The following is a 19,691-nucleotide window of genomic DNA, read 5'->3' as shown; positions in this document are numbered from 1 at the left end:
CGGTAACATTTGCCTAGCGCGTCTACCGGGTCCCCTCTGTTAAATACTATAACAGTCATTATTGCGTTTTTCAGTTTCTCACTTGTTCCCCCACCATGTCATTGTATATCTGGCAAAGCTGAGTGTATATTTGGGTGTAAACACATTATAATCAGTTTGCTTTCCTCAGAGTCGTTTAGGCCATATATTATTCTCTGATGACTAGTTGCTTGGAAAAGCTCTCGAGGATCGTCTCTGAGCACACGTCCCGATATCTTTAGTAATATCTCTAAGCTGCTGTACCCGGAACGGTGTGGTGTGTGTTATATTCTGGTTTTGATTTGCCCCCCCCCCCCCCCGCTTCCCCCTCTCCGATAGTCACTAGGTGCCAATCATGCAGACGGTAACACCGGCTGTCGTTGGTAGGGTGTCGGTGGGAGTTCCTCGGGAAATGGTGCTTCGTAATTATTGTACCGTATCTCGTAACTCCATTTGCTAAATCATGCCAATCAATGTCTCCATATTCACCTATTCAGATCCAAAAGCACATATTATTCCTCACTGTGCCACAAGTTGGTCCTGCAGCTTTTGAATATGCTTTAAACACTTTGCATGATCTCCAGTGTTACTCGTCCTTTCCTGTGCTGATTTCTGAATCACATTCATAGCTGTCTTTAAATCACTGCACTGTTTCCTTAACCCTTCCACTTCATCCTTCACCAGTGCAGCTGCTTCCTCTTTACTTGTTTTCTGTTTGCTTTTCTCTTTATGTTATTTCTCACACTTCAACCAAAACTGGTTCATATGCATCAGGTCCATACCTCTCTGACCCCGTAAATCAGTAACCCTTTCTCTAAAGGTTTCTACCTCCTTTTGGAGCTTTTTATGTTCTCCTTCTAACCTATCTCGCTCGGCTTCTGCTTTATGCTGATATTCTAGAATTTCCTGTCATAACCTATCTCGTTCAGCTTTAGCTTTATGCCGACCTTCGTTTTCCAATTCTAATCTATGCCGTTCTGCTTTAGCATTTTGTCGTAATTCTATCAAATCGTCAATTAAACAACCAACCGCTACTGGTATTTGTAATTGTCTAAACTTCCTGCTCGACAGCTTCCCTTGGGCGATTTTCCATATAGCATCACCAGCAGTTTCCCTTCACAACCAGGCTGACCGACAAACTTCCCACATTGTAGCCACTTAACCAACACGTATTTCTGGAGGTATTCCCTTCAATCAAAACAATCCAAGTCCTGTGGACTTGCAGAATTTCCTGAATTCTTCATCCTGAGTCAGTAACCGCTAACTACCCAGTCCCAGATCTCTGTACCTCACTCACGTGGTCCGACTCAAGTCTCCCGCTGAACAAAGAGATTTATCCTCGAGCCCATCTAGGGACGCCAATTCTGTTACAAGAATCACCCATTGTAATAATGATCATTGAGGCACAGAGAATCTGTACATACAGACAAGTAACTTTTATTATTTCAACTAAAAAAGGTGGTGGGTTCATACTCTTATCTACCTGTGTGCTCCCTACTAGAACCCTGACACTCCATGAACAGTCAATGAAGAGAAAAGATATTACCTGGGAAAGGAGTCTACGCTGGCCAGGCATTCCTTGTGGTCCCAATCTGCAGTTTCTAATTTGCAGATAGATTACGTGGGTACCAATATATTCCAGTAGTAATAGATACCTTTACCAAGTGGGTGGAAGCTTTCCCGGCTAAGACAAACACAGCAAAGGCTACTGCAAAAATCCTGTTGGAAAGGATATTCACTCACTGGGGACTACCCTGGAGTACCGAATCAGATCAAGGCACACATTTCACGGCCCAGATAATGCAAGATGTCATCGCACTTTTAAGGATCAAGCAGAGATTTCATATACCTTATAGACCACAAGCCAGTGGAATTGTGGAAAGGATGAATCGAACACTAAAAAATAAGATTGCACAAATGGTACATCAACATGAAACAACATGGCAAGTAGTTTTGGCTTATGCCTTGATGATAATAAGGAATACAGTGGTATCTTCAACTGGTTACACCCTGTACAAACTCATGACTGGAAGGGACATGAGAGGATGGGAGTAGTTGTTAGGATTAGATATCTCAGAACCCGAAATCAATGGGATTGTGTCAGGAAAGTGGGCACAACAATTGGCAGAGACAGTGAAATAGGCCAATTATGTGGCAGCCCACCAAATAGGAAAGAAAAAGCAACAGAGTAAAGCCTACTTTGACTCAAAAGTCAGTCCCATAGAATTAAGCCCAGGACAAAGAGTGATGATTAGAATACACCAACCCACCTCATTTTTAAATCCAAGGTTTGCAGGGTCCTGTGAAATTATAGATAAAGCAAGCCCTTCAGTGTACAAAGTGCTGACTTCTCCAGATAAAAGTGGGTGGTACCATATCAACCAGCTAAAATTAGTGGGGGAGAAACAGCAATGTTATCGCCATCAGCACATAACAATTGATGTGCATGATAGCCCTGATTTGGGAGACCTGAGGATGGAACACCTATTCCAAGAAGATGGGAACAGGCCCTATCAAGGGGCTGATTTTCAGTCCTCTCATCCTGAGAATCAGGGAAGCTTTGTCAAAAAATCAAAGGAAAAGGAAGATAAGCCAGTGCTTGTCCCTCCTATCCTGAAACGAAACTGGGTGAGAAAACATGGACAGCTTGAGTCCAAAGACAATTGGGAACCTAGATTGGATGGGTTAGAAAAACAAAATATGGACTTAAAATAATTTAAGATTTAAGCTGGAAATAAGAGCAGCTATTACTCTTGTGTGTTACAGGTTTAATTCAACATGAAGAGAATAATGAATTTTGTTGCAATGGCATTAATCATGACTGGGGCCATGGTTAGTCTTGTTCCAGAGCCAGTACAGTGGACAAATGTGTCACAGTGATGTCGTTGCTTGGAAAACACTCAGTGAACAGAAACAAATCATCTCAATGGGGAATACAGTCTAACAAAGGAGAAATGGAGGATGTAAATTTGTATTATACTGGGGTAGATGGCTTAACATGTGTGGACAAAACCCTAGGTATTCCAGAAGGTACAAAGGTACAGTTTCTATGCCATAAAATTCTAGAGGTGACATTATCCAGCATCCCAGAGGGGATAATCATAAGTTGGTCTGTAGGTCCAATTATTGAGCACCCTTCAGGTAATGATGACCATGGTAAGATTACAGTTCTGTGGGATCACACTCATGTGAATATTGAGTGGGGCAGTGATCTACACCAGAGGTATATCGATTGGGGTAGTCACCCCAAACGTTTCTCAAAGGTTGCTTCAATCATTATAAACTGTCCACAGGGGAATGTAGTACACAGGGAAAGTAGAATGGGGAAGGCACTAAAGGACACGGAGAAGAGTTTTTGTCAGGGGCCAGGCCCTTTCCAGATTTTCAAAACTGTTAGAAAAAACACTACTCCACACTCACAAGTGACGGAAACTATACCAGAGCCTAAATGTAGTGAGAGCCAGCGTAATACAAACGACTGGGAGATCGTTTCGCTACCTGATGCAGACTGGGAGATCATTTCGCTGAACACCTACGCTCTGTCCGCCAGAGAAAGCAGGATCTCCCAGTGGCCACACATTATAATTCCACGTCCCATTCCCATTCTGATATGTCTATCCATGGCCTCCTCTACTGTAAAGATGAAGCCACACTCAGTTGGAGGAACAACACCTTATATTCCGTCTGGGTAGCCTCCAACCTGATGGCATGAATATTGACTTCTCAAACTTCCGCTAATGCCCCACCTCCCCCTTGTACCCCATCCATTATCCTTGCCCATCCTCTGGGTTTTTCCCCCCCTTCCCCCTTTTTTTCTCCCTGGGCCTCCTGTCCCATGATCCTCTCATATCCCTTTTGCCAATCAACTGTCCAGCTCTTGGCTCCATCCCTCCCCCTCCTGTCTTCTTCTATCGTTTTGGATCTCCCCCTCCCCCTCCCACTTTCAAATCTCTTACTAGCTCTTCTTTCAGTTAGTCCTGACGAAGGGTCTCGGCCCGAAATGTCGACTGTACCTCTTCCTAGAGATGCTGCCTGGCCTGCTGCATTCACCAGCAACTTTGATGTGTGTTGCCGTAATACAAACGGGGTAGGATTAGTGTTAGAGGATACAGGAGAATTTGTCACTTTGGTATCAGGGTACCAGCATGTGCAGGTAATTTTTAATCTAACTGAAATAACAGTGCCTGAATGATGCTCACCTGCAACAAAACAATTATTTACTCACCTTCTTGGAAGACAATTAAGCAGGACTGAGTTTAAGCCAGTCAAAAATAGAAGGAAAAGAGTACTATTGGAACTAGTGGGAGCAGGTTATGCATCAGGGGTAGCAATGGTCAACACCCTAGATATAGCAAAATTAGAAAACCAGATACAGTCTCTCCAGCAGAAAATAAGGGATATTACTGGAGAAAATTACTAAGATCGGGTACAAACTAATCAGATTGGTTGAGATGCATCCCAGGTAACTCTGGATGCAGTTAAATTTCTGAAGCCCCTTCAAGATACAACAGATTTGATTATTGACTGCATGGATCTCATGTCTAAGGAAATGCATGTTACTGAGATCTGTGGTACATATGCTAGTTGGTTGCTTACCATAATTGGGTCTCAGATGAGCAGCTAAAAGAATGGGTTGGAGAAAGGGTGCCATTGTGTCATATTAGAAGCCTTACAATAACCGATGGAGTACTGAGTACCTGTGATGATGGTAAAGGAAGGTTTTATGCCAGAGCAGTATTCCACATTCCCCAACATGGAAATAATTCAACCTACCCTTTGAAAAGGGTTCACAGTGTTGGCAAATATCATGAGGATACATGGATATCCTTAAGTAACCCACCAACATATGCTATTGTTATGACTGGTATTGGGAAAGGGATAGACTTATCATGATACCGTCAAGGGGGAGACCACCGGTCTTGTTCAGAAGAAATGACAAAGCAGAAGCTTACAAATTGTGGTTTCAGTACTTAAGAAAATTGTTCTTTCTTACAACATGCATTGGTGGGACAGACATATTATACAGCAACAGGGTTCACAAGTTATACCAAGGGATGGAAGCATTCCCTATGTCGCCAAAGGGAATGTGAATTTAGATCTGACCATTGGAGGATGAACCTTGCCTCAGCCAGCAGGAGACACAGTAATAAAGGAGAACTTCAAGATCCAACGAAGTGACACAGATGACTATCTGTGGGACTATGTTGTTACTGAATTGCCACCAATTCCTCACTTGACTGCAGACTGGATACGCGTTGTGGAGGAGGCAAGAGAGATAATCCATCAATGGACTAAACACACTAAATTAATTAAAACACATGTTGGTAAGGCAAATGAATTATTGAGTAACCCAGGCTTTTGGAGTAAATTTTGGAATTGGGGGACAAATGATACATTCATGGGTAAGAATAGTATCACATGCTGCTGTAATACTAATTTTATGTACCCTGATAATTGTATTGCTCAATGTATATCAACTGAGAAGATGGAAGGCTGAAATAATGGGAGAAATCGAGGATAATGCTTTCAGGAAACAGCAGAAATGATTGTCAGTATAAAGTGGGTGAATTTAGTTAGTAAATGTTAACTCTTTTATAGAATGTAAGTGTTGCACACCTTCTGGAGTTCCATGGCAGTCCTGTGGGCAGTCAACTGAATGAGAGGAGCATAATGATCCTAAGATAAATATCTTTGGATCAAGAGGAGGGAGATGTAGGCCAGAAGAAACTTCAGTCTGATCAAGGACAGAGGAAGCAGACAAGCCAGTTGTCTTTGTTTCCCTCCTCCATTTTGTGGACTCTGAACAGTTTCTTGCTCTTGGATAATCTAATCAGAGCAACTGAATGTGGACACAAGGAGCTTCAGCTAATGATCTGCTAAACCTGAGACCATTCTCAAACAAGCAGCCATTTGTTATGTAAATGAAATGGACTCCGAACTGATTCTTGCTCTGGGACAATCTAATCAAAGCAATATACCTGAGACCGGAGTAGCTACTTGTTATGTAAAATGCCAGACCTGCAATCGGTAATCTCGTTAGACTCTGTCTGGGTTGCCTCATTTAACTGGTTTGGACCAGTCAGAGTGTAAAGACACAAATACACAAGGCTGGGGTGGGCAGAGCCATGAAACAATGTTGGCTGTAGCTCTGGACCAGTAACCAGTAAGAAGGTGACCCAGGTAGGTCAGGTGACCTTGAGCCAATGTGATGGAGATCCAATGGTTCAGTTGATGAGACTCAGGAGCTCCAAATACGCAGGGGTGATAACTCTCCAGCAGTCAGAGACCAACTATCGCGGATAAGGAGGACCCCATGGACACATGGAGATCTGGATCACGAGGAATGCAAATCCAGTGTAGACTCCTTTCCCGGGTAATATTTTTTTCTCTTTATTGACTGTTCATGGAGTGGCAAGGGTTCTAGTAGGGAGCACACAGGTAGATAAGAGTGTGAATCCACCTGCTTTTTTAGTTGAAATAAGAAAAGTTACTTGTCGGTATATATAGATTCTCTGTGCCTCACTGATCATTATTACAAAGGTTGATTCTTGTAACAACTCTCTCTCTTACATATACTATATATCCTTCCATGGTACATAGTGGTTAGCACAATGCTATTGCAGTTCTGGACACTGACATTTGGAGTTCAATTCCAATGTCATCTGCAAGGAGTTCATACACCCTCCCCATAAAATGCATGGGATTTCCTCCAGGTGCTTCAGTTTCCTTCTACAGTCGAAAAATGCATTGGTTAGTAGGCTAATTGGTTATTGCAAGTTGTCCTGTGATTAGGCTAGAGTTAATTAGGGGTTACTGCGCAGCGTGGCTTGAAGGGCCAGAAGGGTCTATTCCAAGCTTTATCTCAATAAATAAATACATACACACATACATAAACAGGGAGACATTAGGTAGACATAAGAGGACCTTTAACTAGTCTTCTTTTGCAATAGCACAAACCTATTCAAATGAACATTTATTTGTCTCCACCATCAATGCTAGTCTGCATAGATTACAAGTTCATTCTCTTTCCTTGCTTGGAGAGTGACATGATTTTATCAGGTGCCACTGGCATAGTCCCATATCCAACAAAGATTCAATGAGTGGAATTAATACTTTCTGTATCAGCATTTTTAACCCCAATTCCATCTGAACCAGGTTGTCCCCATACATTACTCCCACTGGTTCCCATCTCCACCTCCTTCCTTTTATTCCATGGTCCACTGTCCCTTTTTTAAAATCAAATTCCAACCCTTCTCAACCCTTTAACACTTCTACCTATCACCTCCCAGCCTCTTGCATCATTCCCACTCTACTCTCTCCCTCACCTGCCTATCACCCTCCTCATTTAGATCCACCTATCAGCTGCCAGCTTCCGCTCCAGCCCTTCCCCACCCTGCCCCATGATTTTATACTGGCTGTCTCCCCACAATCCCATCAGTGCTGATGAAGGGGCTCAACCCAAAATGTCGATAGTAAATATCCCTCCACTGATGGTGCCTGACTTGCTGAGTTCCTTCACTCTTTTGTGTTTTGCTCCAGATTTCCAGCACCTGCAGTCTCTTGCATCATCATTATCAATAGCGTTGACCTTTCATCTGACAGAATTGTAGATCCATACAGCACAGAATAAGGCCCTTTGGCTCAAATGGTCCATATTGACCAAGATTCCTATCTAAGCCATTCTCATTTGCTGGTGTTTTCCCCATATCCCTCTAAACCTTTTCTATCCATATAAGTATCCCAGTGTCTTCTGAATGCTGTTATTGTACCTGCCTCAACCACTTCTTCTGGCAGCTTTTTCCACGTCTATCTGTTTTATTCTGTTCAATATTGGCTTATCACAGAATCATAAAAAGCAAAGAATGAATGTCAAGTTGTTGCTCTAAGAATTGTAGACTACTCAATGAGAGATACACAAGAGGTGATAAATAGGTGACTCTCTAAATCGGTGATAAAGGATCAGTATAAAATGAAGATCCATAAATTTAGAGATAAGACAAAGCCAGTGGGTGTATGAGGTATGATTGATTCTGAAGAGATGGTTGATGGGAGACATGCAAAAATGGGTGTGCGAGGCAATTGTCAAACATTACACATCTTCTTGGGCTAATGGAATAGTGGTAGCAAGTACTAATACACATAAGAGTCCACCAGCCCTCAAAAAATCCTGTTGAAATGTAAAGTACAAGCAGTAATCAGTTTTTGAGTTGTATCTACAGAGCATAGGCTACAGACCCACAGCAGTGCAACACACACAAAATCCTGGAGGAAATCAGCAGGTCAGGCAGCACCTATGGATAGAAATGAACAGTTGACTTTTTGGGCTGAAACCCGTCTTCAGAACTGAAAAGGAAGGAGGCTGACGCCAAAAGCCTTTTCCACCTATTGACTCCCAGGCCCTTACCTTATCCCCCCTCCCCCAATGACACATTCTCCCCCTCACTCGTTCTCTCCTATCATTTGCCAGTTTGTACTCATCCTACTCCCCTCACCTTATTCTGTAAAGACAGGAAGATACACAGCAGCAGAAGGGAGATATGTAAGTGATACAGGTACTAGAACTGTAATAAATATGTGGAATGGTGCACAGCTAGATTGTATTTAGGAGATCCACAAGGGTAAAGGAGTTATTAAAAATGATTGACTTAAGGAAGCCCTTTTCATTCTCTTCCTGGGTCACTTCTTGGCAGTAAACTGGTCATAATTCTGGATGATTCTGTGCTGCCGGGATATTCCAGTTGCAGAGATCCCTACCCCATATACTCTCCTCCATTCCTACCATTGAAATTAATGAGTTAATTACACGTGCTGAATCTCCACCTTTAAGAGAACTATCCAAGTTCCTCTCCATAGATGATAAGAGCAAAGAGATTGGGAGAGGGACAAATCCAAGGTGTGCACCATCGTAATAGTGAAACTGGTCCAAAAGATGGATTCACCCTACAAACCACATTCCTTCAAAAAAGGATCTGGAGTTTGTAAGGTAAGTGAAAAATGATCTGGTGCTTTCCCAGTGTATATGACAAATAAACTCTGAAGAAGATGTCAGAGTTTGTCATTGAAATAACGATTATATTGGATATCTGTACCTGGGTGGAAGCCCGAGAAGAGTTTATTCATACATTCCTTCAGTTGCGAACTGCAAATCAAGCAGAGTAAATCTATTATTCAATTCAACCACTGTGTATCCCTGCACTTGTTCTGCTAGTCAACAAGTCCAAACTGCTGACCACTCACAACCTCTTGTTCTCTTTGTCAGTCTCTATGTCAGCTCCAACCCCTCATTCTGCCCGATTCTCATGCACATTAACAGTCCAGGTTGGTAGGTTCCACTCTGCCGATCAAATGCAATGTGATATCCTGCTCTTGTCTGGTACAGATGTCTCCACACTGAAATATATGACATGATATGAAGCAAGTATCTCTTGAACACACTATTGAACTTCCTGTGCACCTGAGTCACCAGCCAAGACCTGTCAGGTATCATATAGGTCAGGTGTCAGAAGATGAAGATAGAAGAATATGGAGGATGCTTGCTCTATCAAATGATACCTGAAGACCTAAGCAGGAAAAATCCTTAGATAAGAGGTTCCCAACATGGGGTTCACGGCCCCTCAGTCAATGGTGGGAGTCCATAACATAAAAAGGTTGGGAAACCCTGCCTTAGATGCTTAAAGTCATCATCCTTCAGTGTATGGGTATCAAAACTACCAGAACGGCACTAAAGTAATGAGAAGGAACAGAAAAGGCAGGCTGCCAGATAAGCCTAAGCCTGTTATCCCCCATTGTTTTATAACATCAACCCAACAATTCTCCTCAATATCCTAAATGGATATGACAGAGAAGTGAAGTTAAACAGTCTGTGATGTGGCAACAACTCTTCCCTTACTTTCCTGCTGCAGGGATCATTTAGCCTGTGGGTTCATGCTAGCTCCTAGCAGAGCCATCCCATCAGTCCCTTTCCCATCTTGCTTGTCTCCCTGCAGTCCTGCAACTTATTTTCTTTTGGAACCAGAGCAATCTGGAGCAAACCCCCCCATGTAGGTAGTCATAGGGAGAATGAGCAAACTACATGCAGACTCTTTTACCATATCCCCGACATGTTCCTGTGTTGACGTGATATCCACCAAACCAAAATCAGTTGTCACCTCCAGTCTTCACAAATGCTCAGTTAGGTTAGATAGAAAACAATTATTGGGCAATAGATAAGGCTGCAGAAAGTAGTGAACACAGCGCAATGCAATACTGGCACATCTGTCCCAACCACTGACATTATCTACAGGAGGTTCAAGTTCAAGGTACTTTTATTATCAAAATATGTATGCTTTATACACCTTGAGATTCATTTTCTTACAGGCAGCTAAAAAACAAAGAACCCCAATAGAATCCATTTATAAAAAAGACCGTCAAACACCCAAAGTGCAGGAAAAAAGTGCAAACAACAAAAGTAAGCAAATAGCATTCAGAACTGAAGTTCATAAAAGTGAGTCCACACTATGATAGTTGCAAGCCACAGCCACAGTTCGGTGCAGGGTCGAATAAACCTCGCAAAGCAGCGAGTCGAAGTTCAACGCAGAGTCAAGTAAACCTCGAAAAGCAATGAGTTGAAGTTCAGCGCAGAGTCGGGTAAACCTCACAGAGCAGCGATTGAAACGGTCCATCCCTCGTCTCTGGCCCGGACACTCTGACCTTCTTCAATTTGGCCCAACGCTTAAATTGTTCAAACCTCAGGTCATTCCTTGCTCTCCGAGCCAGGCCCTGCCACTTTCACATGCTCTCGGGTCGGTGCCCTACCACCATAATTCAGCCTGTACCCAAATTTTCCAATTCGGCTCAGCACTTAAATCGATCAAACCTCGGGTCGTCCTCTCTTCTTGCCTCGGTCCTGCTGAATCGAATTGCCTTCAAGTCCCTACCAGCCATTTCCTGCTCTCTGGCACGGACTCCACCACCTCGATTCAGCCCGCACACACCATCCCACAACTGGTCTGCAACCTTGAGACTTCAGTTCCCACCACAAAAATGCCACGTTGCGTTGGGGAAGTTACAGTCTATTGTTTGCAGTGATCGTTTACCAGAAAAAGTGTGATTAATAAAGTATTTAGTTGTTTTCTTTGTTTTATTTGCCACCAGCAAGTAGTCGCTGAGCTTCATCAGCGCCATCTTAAACTGTTAAGAAGGCAACATCAATTGGTCAAAGATTCCCACCATCTGGATCATGCCCTATTCTTGCTGCTACCATCAGGCAGCAGATACAAAAGAATGAAGTCCTACACCACTACCTTTAGCAATAGTTACTTTCTTGAACAGAACTGCACAACCCTATCCCTATCTCAGTAATGAAACACTACGGACCATCTCTTGCACAACCATGGACTCATCTCTGATTGGATTTTTACCCCCCCCCCCACAGTTTTTTTCAATGTATGGTATAATTTATATCTGTGTGTTGTCTGTACCAGTGTGCTGTGTGCTGCTGCCGCTCCTGCCTAGTACAGGTGTTTTCACTGTACCTGTGCCTCACTAGGCTTGAGCACCTGACAATAAACTTAACTTCAAGTACCATCCAATGACTCACACATCTTGATGCTAGCACTGGACATCACACTGAGGGAGAAGACTCTTTAAAATTGAAAATCTCATTTAGTTTTACTCCATTTCCTGATCTCCAGTTTACACACACTTCTTCATATTTTACGCAAATATTTTTGGAAGAACTAACCAAGTTTACTCCAATAACAAGCTGGATACAGAGTGGCTTGCATACAAATGCTCTACACTGCTTGGTCTCAACTAGTAGAAATTCTCACATCTTGGCCAACCTCATCATTCAGCCTTGATTTTCCAGATGTGACTGAACAAGGTGCTTTTAAACATGGAGACACAAGAGACTGCAGTTATTGGGATCTTGAAAACAAGCTGCTGGAGGAACTTAGTACAAAGGTGAGTCTTCTGCTGAGAATAGATCATTCTACATTGGAGAAGGGGATGTCAGAGGGGAGGTGAAGTCCCAGCAGGGGTTTGGTTCCTCCAGTAACTTGCTTTTGGCCTTCATATGCAGTCAAGAATGAGGCAGCTATTTTGAACAACTGCTGTAATTTCTCAGTGGCTTGGCCACTTTGAAGAGAACTTGTTTCATAATTGGCTAATACTGAAATGGATCAGAGAAAAGATTTAATCTAAATTGGGATAGATCTGGTAAAACCCTGCCATGAAATAACCAGTTGTTTCAGATAAATAATGTTCTGATGAGAGATCTCCCTGGATTGCAGACCGATAGTACCTACAGCCACTTGCAATAGTTTATATCCAACTTAAGACCAGTGTTTTGGGCTCTACATAGAGATGAGATGCATGGACACCAACCTTTCGTGTTAGTTTTCTACTCTTTACTGTTTGGAGTGAGCAAGCTTCCTTTGCTTCTCTGAATCTGCTGTGATAGTGATTAAGCAAATTTAATACAAATGATTAGTTTTATACTGTGTTATTTTTGTACTCTGATTACCTCACATTTGACTGGTTCCTCACAGAATGGAGACTCCTCCATGTGCAGAGCGAGTAACATAAAGAGAGTCTCTTTCGTATCCAGCCGCTTGACGGGGTCACCAGAATCTAGAACAAAAGTCACAACAACCTGCTTATATTCCACTATAAAAAGATTTAATCTGATCAAGCGTAGTTTGCATGAGACACAGAAACACTTAATCTCTGATTTATTAGTCACCCGGTGACCAGAGGCTAACCCACTGATTACATTCAGTAACGTAAACCAAGCCAAGGTGAAATGGAAGGGAGAAGGAAGACATTCAGAGATTTCCTCCGGGTAAACAGCAGGTAAGGGCATGAAGTGTGGATGTCACCAGGTGACTGTTGGAGATGTTGTGATGCCAATTGCCTGGTACAGGCTGGATGGACAGTGAGTCTTTTCCTTTCATTTATGGATGGAGTTATAGAATCATAGAGCAAGGAGACAGCCCTTCGACTCACTGAGTGAATGCCAGCATCAAGCATTCATTTACACAAATTCTACACTAATCTCATTTTACTTATTATTATTTAAATCCACCTTCATTATTTTAAATCCAGACGCAGGGCATCAAATCAAAATGTTAACTGCTCATATTTCTCCACAGACGCTGCCTGACCCACTGAGTTCCTTCAGCATTTTATTTGTAGCTACAGATTCCAGCATTAGCAGTCTCATCCGTTCCCATTTAATTCTCCCTGTATTCCCATCAACTGCCCCTGATTCTACCCCTCACTCACAGAAGAGAAATTTCACCTCAGCAAATTAACGCATCAGACCACACATCTTTGAGATATGGGAGGAACTTGCAGCACCTGGAAGGTACTCATAAGGTCACAAGGAGAAGATTCAGTCTTTACAGAAACAGAACATGCATCGGGATTGAACCTGAGTCTCAAGAGGTTCTACAATCCACAACACTGTCCAGGCCTGCATTCCCATGGCTCAGCACAGAGACAGCTGGAGTTCCAGGGAAATCAGGGAAAGGGGAAAGTTTGATCCAGGAGAGAAAATGATAAGCATTCATCTAGCTGTGTTGGCACAATGTGACTCCCCAATAAAGCAGGAAAATGCAAACCATCATTACCTTCAGGCGGCTTCTTATCCGACTGTTGGCTGGTACCTGGGGAAGAAAGGCATTGCTGAAATCTATTTCTCAACCTCAGTTCTTCTCTGTCAAGTGCATGGAAATTTTAGTAATGGACTCACCAAACTAAACTTATTTTGCACTATTTATTTAACTTACGTCCAATATATATTGTGAGGTCTCAGTTGGTCAGGGTTGACCATGGATGTTGTGTTCTAGCTGTCTAGATACACAAGCCTGGGCAATGCGATATGAAGAGCAAACTGCTGCCCTTGTGGCCAGCTTCCCCTCTCTGTGCATCTGATGAACTCAAAGGAACGGCAGAGACTGATACAGTTTGGCACCAACAGCATCAGAGTAGTTCCCAGTCAGCATTGAACTCAAAGTAGGACTGCTTTAGGGACTTCAGCTCCAGGTTCTTCCGTCTAAGTATACTGTACTCCCAAAGCCTTCCCTATGAGTGGATATAGCCACAAGGCAGCAGAGGTTTGAGATCAGAGTTACTTCTTGTAAATGAGCAGCCAACCACAGGTGATGAGCCCCATCTGCCTGCAGTGATTGCTTTTAAGGCACCAGTAACCCACCTTTGCCCTTCTCCTGTCAGTAGAAATAGCTCTGCCTGGCTTAGTAAGGACCGGAGCTGGACAACTGTCAGAGGTTATTTGAGGTGTATGCCATAGGGAGCATTTAATTGATAGTGGGAGCTTGTCCCCATTACCAACCCTGTCTATAAAAATCTTAAGAAACCACAATACATATATATCTCTGTACTGGCAAAACCATATTTCACACCATACTCCTGGCCTGCATTCTCATGGCTCAGCAGAGAGGCAGCTGAAAATCCAAGGAAACCAGTGAAAGGGGAAAGTTTGATCCAGGAGTGGAAATGATTTTCATTCATCCAACTAGTCAAGACAATGTGACTCCCTAATAAAGCAGGAAAATGCAAACCATCATTACCTTCAGGCGGCCTTTCATCTGACTGTTGGCTGATACCTAGGGAAGAAAGGTATTGCTGAAATCTATTTCTCAACCTCAGTTTTTCTCTGTCAAGTACATGGAAATTTTAGTAATGTACTCACCAAACTAAACTTCAGCCTGACGTTTGGCAGGTGGAGTTTAAGAAATTATTATGATTGTATTTCATACATAGGAATGCCTTAAAGAATCTCATGCACCAGATTCTTTTCACCCATCCTGCTCATGATATCCCCTTTGCCCATTTCAGATAACCTGTCTGTTGATTAGATGCTCATTGATTCCTGCCTCAAACACATGGCTGGGAGCGAGGAAAGTCTGTAGACTAAATTGTGTTCATTTCAATGCAAGAGGCCTGACAGGTACGGTGGATTAATAGAAGACGTAGACAGTCATTGTGGAAACATGGCTAAGGGAGGGACAGGACTGAGAGCTTAAGTGTTTCAGGCCACAGATCCATTAGGCAGTATGAAGGTGGGGAAAAGAGAGGAGGGTAAATTGTATTTCTGGTTAAGGACACTGTCACAGCAGCAGTCAGAGATGAAATTACTGATGGGTCGTCCAATGAGTGTTTTTGGGTAGAGCTCAGAAATGAGATGGAGATGATTACATTGTTGGGTTTGTACTTGAGGTCCCCAGGCAGTCAAAAGGAATTAAAATAACAAATAAGCAAGTAGGTTATGCAGAGCTGCAAGAATAATAGGGTTGTGAAGGTACAGGATTATAACTTTCCTAATGGAGACTGGCACTATCATACTGTTAAGAGCTTAGACTTGTTGAAATTTGTTAACTGTGTTCAGAAAACTTTCCTTGGGCAATATAAAAAGTGCCCTGCAAAAGAGAGGGCAAAGATTGAGCCACACTGGGGTAATAGGGCAGGGCAAGTGACAGAAGGGCAACACTTTCGGAGTAATTACCATAGTTCTATTAGTTATAAAATAGATTAGTTAGGGGATAGAACTCATCCAATTTCTAAATAGGAGCAAGGTAAATTTTGATGATATGTGACAGGGGCTTGCAAAGGTTGATTAGAGCAGGGATTGTTTTGTCAAAGGGACCATTGGCAAGTGGGAGGCTGTTAAAGGTGAGGCAGCTTTAATGTTCCTGTTACAGTGAAGAGCAAGGTTGGAGGGAATAGATAAAGAGATATTGAAGCCTATGCCAGGAAATAGGAAGAGATGTGGGTCACGTACAGACAGCTGGGATCAACTGCATCCTTGAAGCGATATGTGGGATACAGAAGTCTAATGGAGGGCGAAAAAGAAACATGAGATAACATTGTTAAAACAGATTAAGAAAAAATCCAAAGAAATTTTATAAATATATTAAGGAAAAAATAGTAAGTTTAGAGAGAATAGGACCTTTCAAAGTCTAGAGAACATCCTTGAGTGCAGCCAGAGGAGATGGGCTAGGTTCTTAATGAATATTTCTCCTCTGTTTTTGCCATGGAAAAAGGCATGAAGACTTTGGAGCTAGAAAAAGTAAATGGGGAGTCTTTGGTGTAAGTCTACACTACCTTATGGATGTCTTAAAAGCTATGAAGGCAGACAAGTCTCCAAGGCCTGACCAGTATAATCCAAGAACATTGTTGGAAGCTAGAGAAGAAATTGCGGGAACCCTGGCTGAGATATTCAGATCAACTTTAACCATGGGCTAGTAGACTGAAGGGCAGTGAACATTGTAACTTTATTTAAGGAGGTGTCAAGAAAGAAAACTGGATACAATACACAAACAAGTCTTACACCTGTGATGTACTTGTGGGTCACCTGTGGTTACTGGAGAAGATTTTGAGGGATAAATACTTCTGGAAAGACAGGAATTGATTAAAAGTTGTTGGCATGGCCTACAAACTTGATTGAGTTTATGATGTGGTGACCAAGAAAGTTGATAAGGGGAGGTTGGTTAATGAAGTTTCTGTGGACTTCACTAAGATCTTCGATAAGATTTCACATGGAGACGAGCTCTGGAATGTTAGATAGCATCGGATCCAGAGAGAACTGTCTGATTGGATACAGAATTAGCTGGATGGTAGGAAGCTGAAGGTGATGGCAGAAGGATGTTTCTTGTACTAGAGGCTTGTGACTAGTAGTGTGTCTCAGTGGTCAGTGCCGGACCCATTATTGCTTGTCATCCATATCAATGACTTAGTAAATTTGCAGGTGACACTAAGTTACGTGGGACAGTGGACAATGGAGATGTTTATCAAAAAAAACATGAAGAACAGGTTGAAAACGTTGGTTTCAGATTGAACAATGTGAAATTCAATTACATTATGGCTACTTCCTTATGGGCTTCTTTACAATTAGATTATTATTTCATGCATTCTTCTTGCACATAACTAGATCTATTCTCTAACTGGTTTCTCAACAGTCTGATCTACAAATTCACCTTGTATACATTCCAGGAATTCATTCTGTGCTTTGTAATTGCAAATTTCCTGGTTTATTTGTAGTTAAAAATCTTCATTGATTACTCTGTTATCCCATTACACACACCTCCTATTTTCCTTTAATTTCTCTGCCCTAAATCATAATACCTTGGTATTATAATGCCTTGTACTTTGGTAGTTGTTTCAGACACTTAGTTCAGAGTTCCTGCCTTTGATAAATATCATTGTATTTTTAGCTCAAACTTTGCTTCCAGAAACAGTGATACAAAGGAAGTCAGAAGTGGCAAAGAACAGCACAGAACTGATTTTCAGGATCTGTCATTTTGAGTAACAGTCATTTAACAGGTCATCAAACTCCATGTTACTCTTAATTTTGCAAATGCTACAAGTAAAATGTGCTAAAACAAGCAATCCTAGGGCATTAACAATAACAATAATGCTTTTTATAATAAAAAATCTGGTTATGTTGCATGTTATATTTACAAGGCTATACAGAGCATGGAAGTGTGTGCAGTTTAAACCTTTCTGCTAACTCAGCATGATAACTTGTGCAGTTATAACAGGAAGATGGAGATAGGGTGCTTCATCCAGTAAGGAAATGTTTTATGACTCAGAGAATTTTAGGAACCATATTTGCTAAGATTTATTCTGCTTTAGTCTATAGACATCATCTCTTCTATTTTCCTTTTGTCTGGATCTGTGCTGGTGCTGCTGAACAACATCTGGCTGGTCCATCAGAATATCCCCAAGAAGACTAAAAGAACAAAAGCACCATTTATATTTGTAAGGATAAGTTGTTTTTTTGTTTTTACTTCTGTTTCATGACTGTATTTAATTGATTTTAATTTTTAAGTGTTATTATTTTTAAATATTTTTACTGATTTAATTAGTTTTTATGGTTGGATTACTTGTTAAATTGTGAGACAATCACAAACAGTACGTGTGCTTGCAACACTGTGTGTCCGACAGAGTGATCAGCAGCACTGGGGCTCCACAGGGGACTGTCTCGTCTCCCTTTCTCTTCACCATTTATACCTCGGACTTCAATTACTGCACAGAGTCTTGTCATCTTCAGAAGTTTTCTGATGACTCTGCCGTAGTTGGATGCATAAGCAAGGGAGATGAGGCTGAGTACAGGGCTACGGTAGGAAACTTTGTCACATGGTGTGAGCAGAATTATCTGCAGCTTAATGTGAAAAAGACTAAGGAGCTGGTGGTAGACCTGAGGAGAGCTAAGGTATCGGTGACCCCTGTTTCCATCCGGGTGGTCAGTGTGGACATGGTGGAGGATTACAAATACCTGGGGATACAAATTGACAATAAACTGGACTGGTCAAAGAACACTGATGCTGTCTACAAGAAGGTCCAGAGCCGTCTCTATTTCCTGAGGAGACTGAGGTCCTTTAACATCTGCCGGACGATGCTGAGGATGTTCTAAGAGTCTGTGGTGGCCAGTGCTATCATGTTTGCTGTTGTGTGCTGGGGCAGCAGGCTGAGGGTAGCAGACACCAACAGAATCAACAAACTCATGGGTAAGGCCAGTGATGTTGTGGGGATAGAACTGAACTCTCTCACTGTGTTGTCTGAAAAGAGGGTGCTGTCTAAGTTGCCTGCCATCTTGGTCAATGTCTCCCATCCACTAAATAATGTACTGGGTGGGCACAGGAGTACATTCAGCCAGAGACTCATTCCACCAAGATGCAGCACAGTGCGTCATAGGAAGTCATTCCTGCCTGTGGCCATCAAACTTTACAACTCCTCCCTTGGAGGGTCAGCCACCCTGAGCCAATAGGCTGGTCCTGGACCTATTTCATAATTTACTGGCATAATTTACATACTACTATTTAACTATTTATGGTTCTATTACTATTTATTATTTATGGTGCAACTGTAACGAAAACCAATTTCCCCCGGGATCAATAAAGTATGACTATGACTATGACTAAACTTTCAAACCCTGACAACTTTGACAGATGACACATAAAAGCCTGAGAGCACATACCACCAGGGTCAAGGATAACTTCCATCCCCCTGTTATCAGACCCTTGAATTGACCTTTCATATGTTGCCAATGAATTCTTGATCTCGATGAAGTATTTTTGCTATTATTTTGCACTATTTATTTAACTTATGTACAATATATCTTGTGAGGCCTCAGTTGGTCAGGGTTGACCATGGATGTTGTGTTCTAGCTGTCTAGATACACAAGCCTGGGCAGTGCGATATGGAGAGCAAACTACTGCCCTTGTGGCCAGCTTCCCATCTCCGCGCATCTGATGAACTCAAAGGAACGGCAGAGACTGATACAGTTTGGCACCAGCAGCATCAGAGTAGTTCCCAGTCAGCATTGAACTCAAGGTAGGATTGCCTTAGGGACTTCAGTTCCAGATTCTTCCCTCTAAGTTTACTGTACTCCCAAAGCCTTCCCTATGAGTGGATATAGCCACAAGGCAGCAGAGGTTTGAGATCAGAGTTACTTCTTGTAAATGAGCAGCCAACCACAGGTGATGAGCCCCATCTGCCTGCAGTGATTGCTTTTAAGGCACCAGTAACCCACCTTTGCCCTTCTCCTGTCAGTAGAAATAGCTCTGCCTGGCTTAGTAAGGACCGGAGCTGGACAACTGTCAGAGGTTATTTGAGATGTATGCCATAGGGAGCATTTAATAGGTAGTGGGAGCTTGTCCCCATTACCA

General features: G+C 42.3%; 1 protein-coding gene across 3 annotated transcripts in view; it reads right to left on the bottom strand.

Annotated features, from left to right (window-relative positions):
* Positions 1-19,691, bottom strand: part of LOC140202765 (uncharacterized) — a 126,920-nt gene that overhangs the window by 79,823 nt on the left and 27,406 nt on the right. For all 3 annotated transcript variants that reach the window (XM_072268074.1, XM_072268075.1, XM_072268076.1), the window contains 3 exons: positions 14,592-14,627; positions 13,632-13,667; positions 12,524-12,630 (listed from right to left, as the gene is read on the bottom strand). In XM_072268074.1, the coding sequence (XP_072124175.1) occupies positions 12,524-12,630; positions 13,632-13,667; positions 14,592-14,627 (179 nt within the window). The remainder of the gene's footprint in view (positions 1-12,523; positions 12,631-13,631; positions 13,668-14,591; positions 14,628-19,691) is intronic.

The sequence above is a fragment of the Mobula birostris genome, chromosome 9, assembly GCF_030028105.1.
Source record: "Mobula birostris isolate sMobBir1 chromosome 9, sMobBir1.hap1, whole genome shotgun sequence".
Classification (NCBI taxonomy): Eukaryota; Metazoa; Chordata; class Chondrichthyes; order Myliobatiformes; family Myliobatidae; genus Mobula; species Mobula birostris.
The sequence above is the reverse complement of the archived record's forward strand: the minus strand, read 5'-3'. Positions and strand labels throughout refer to the sequence as shown.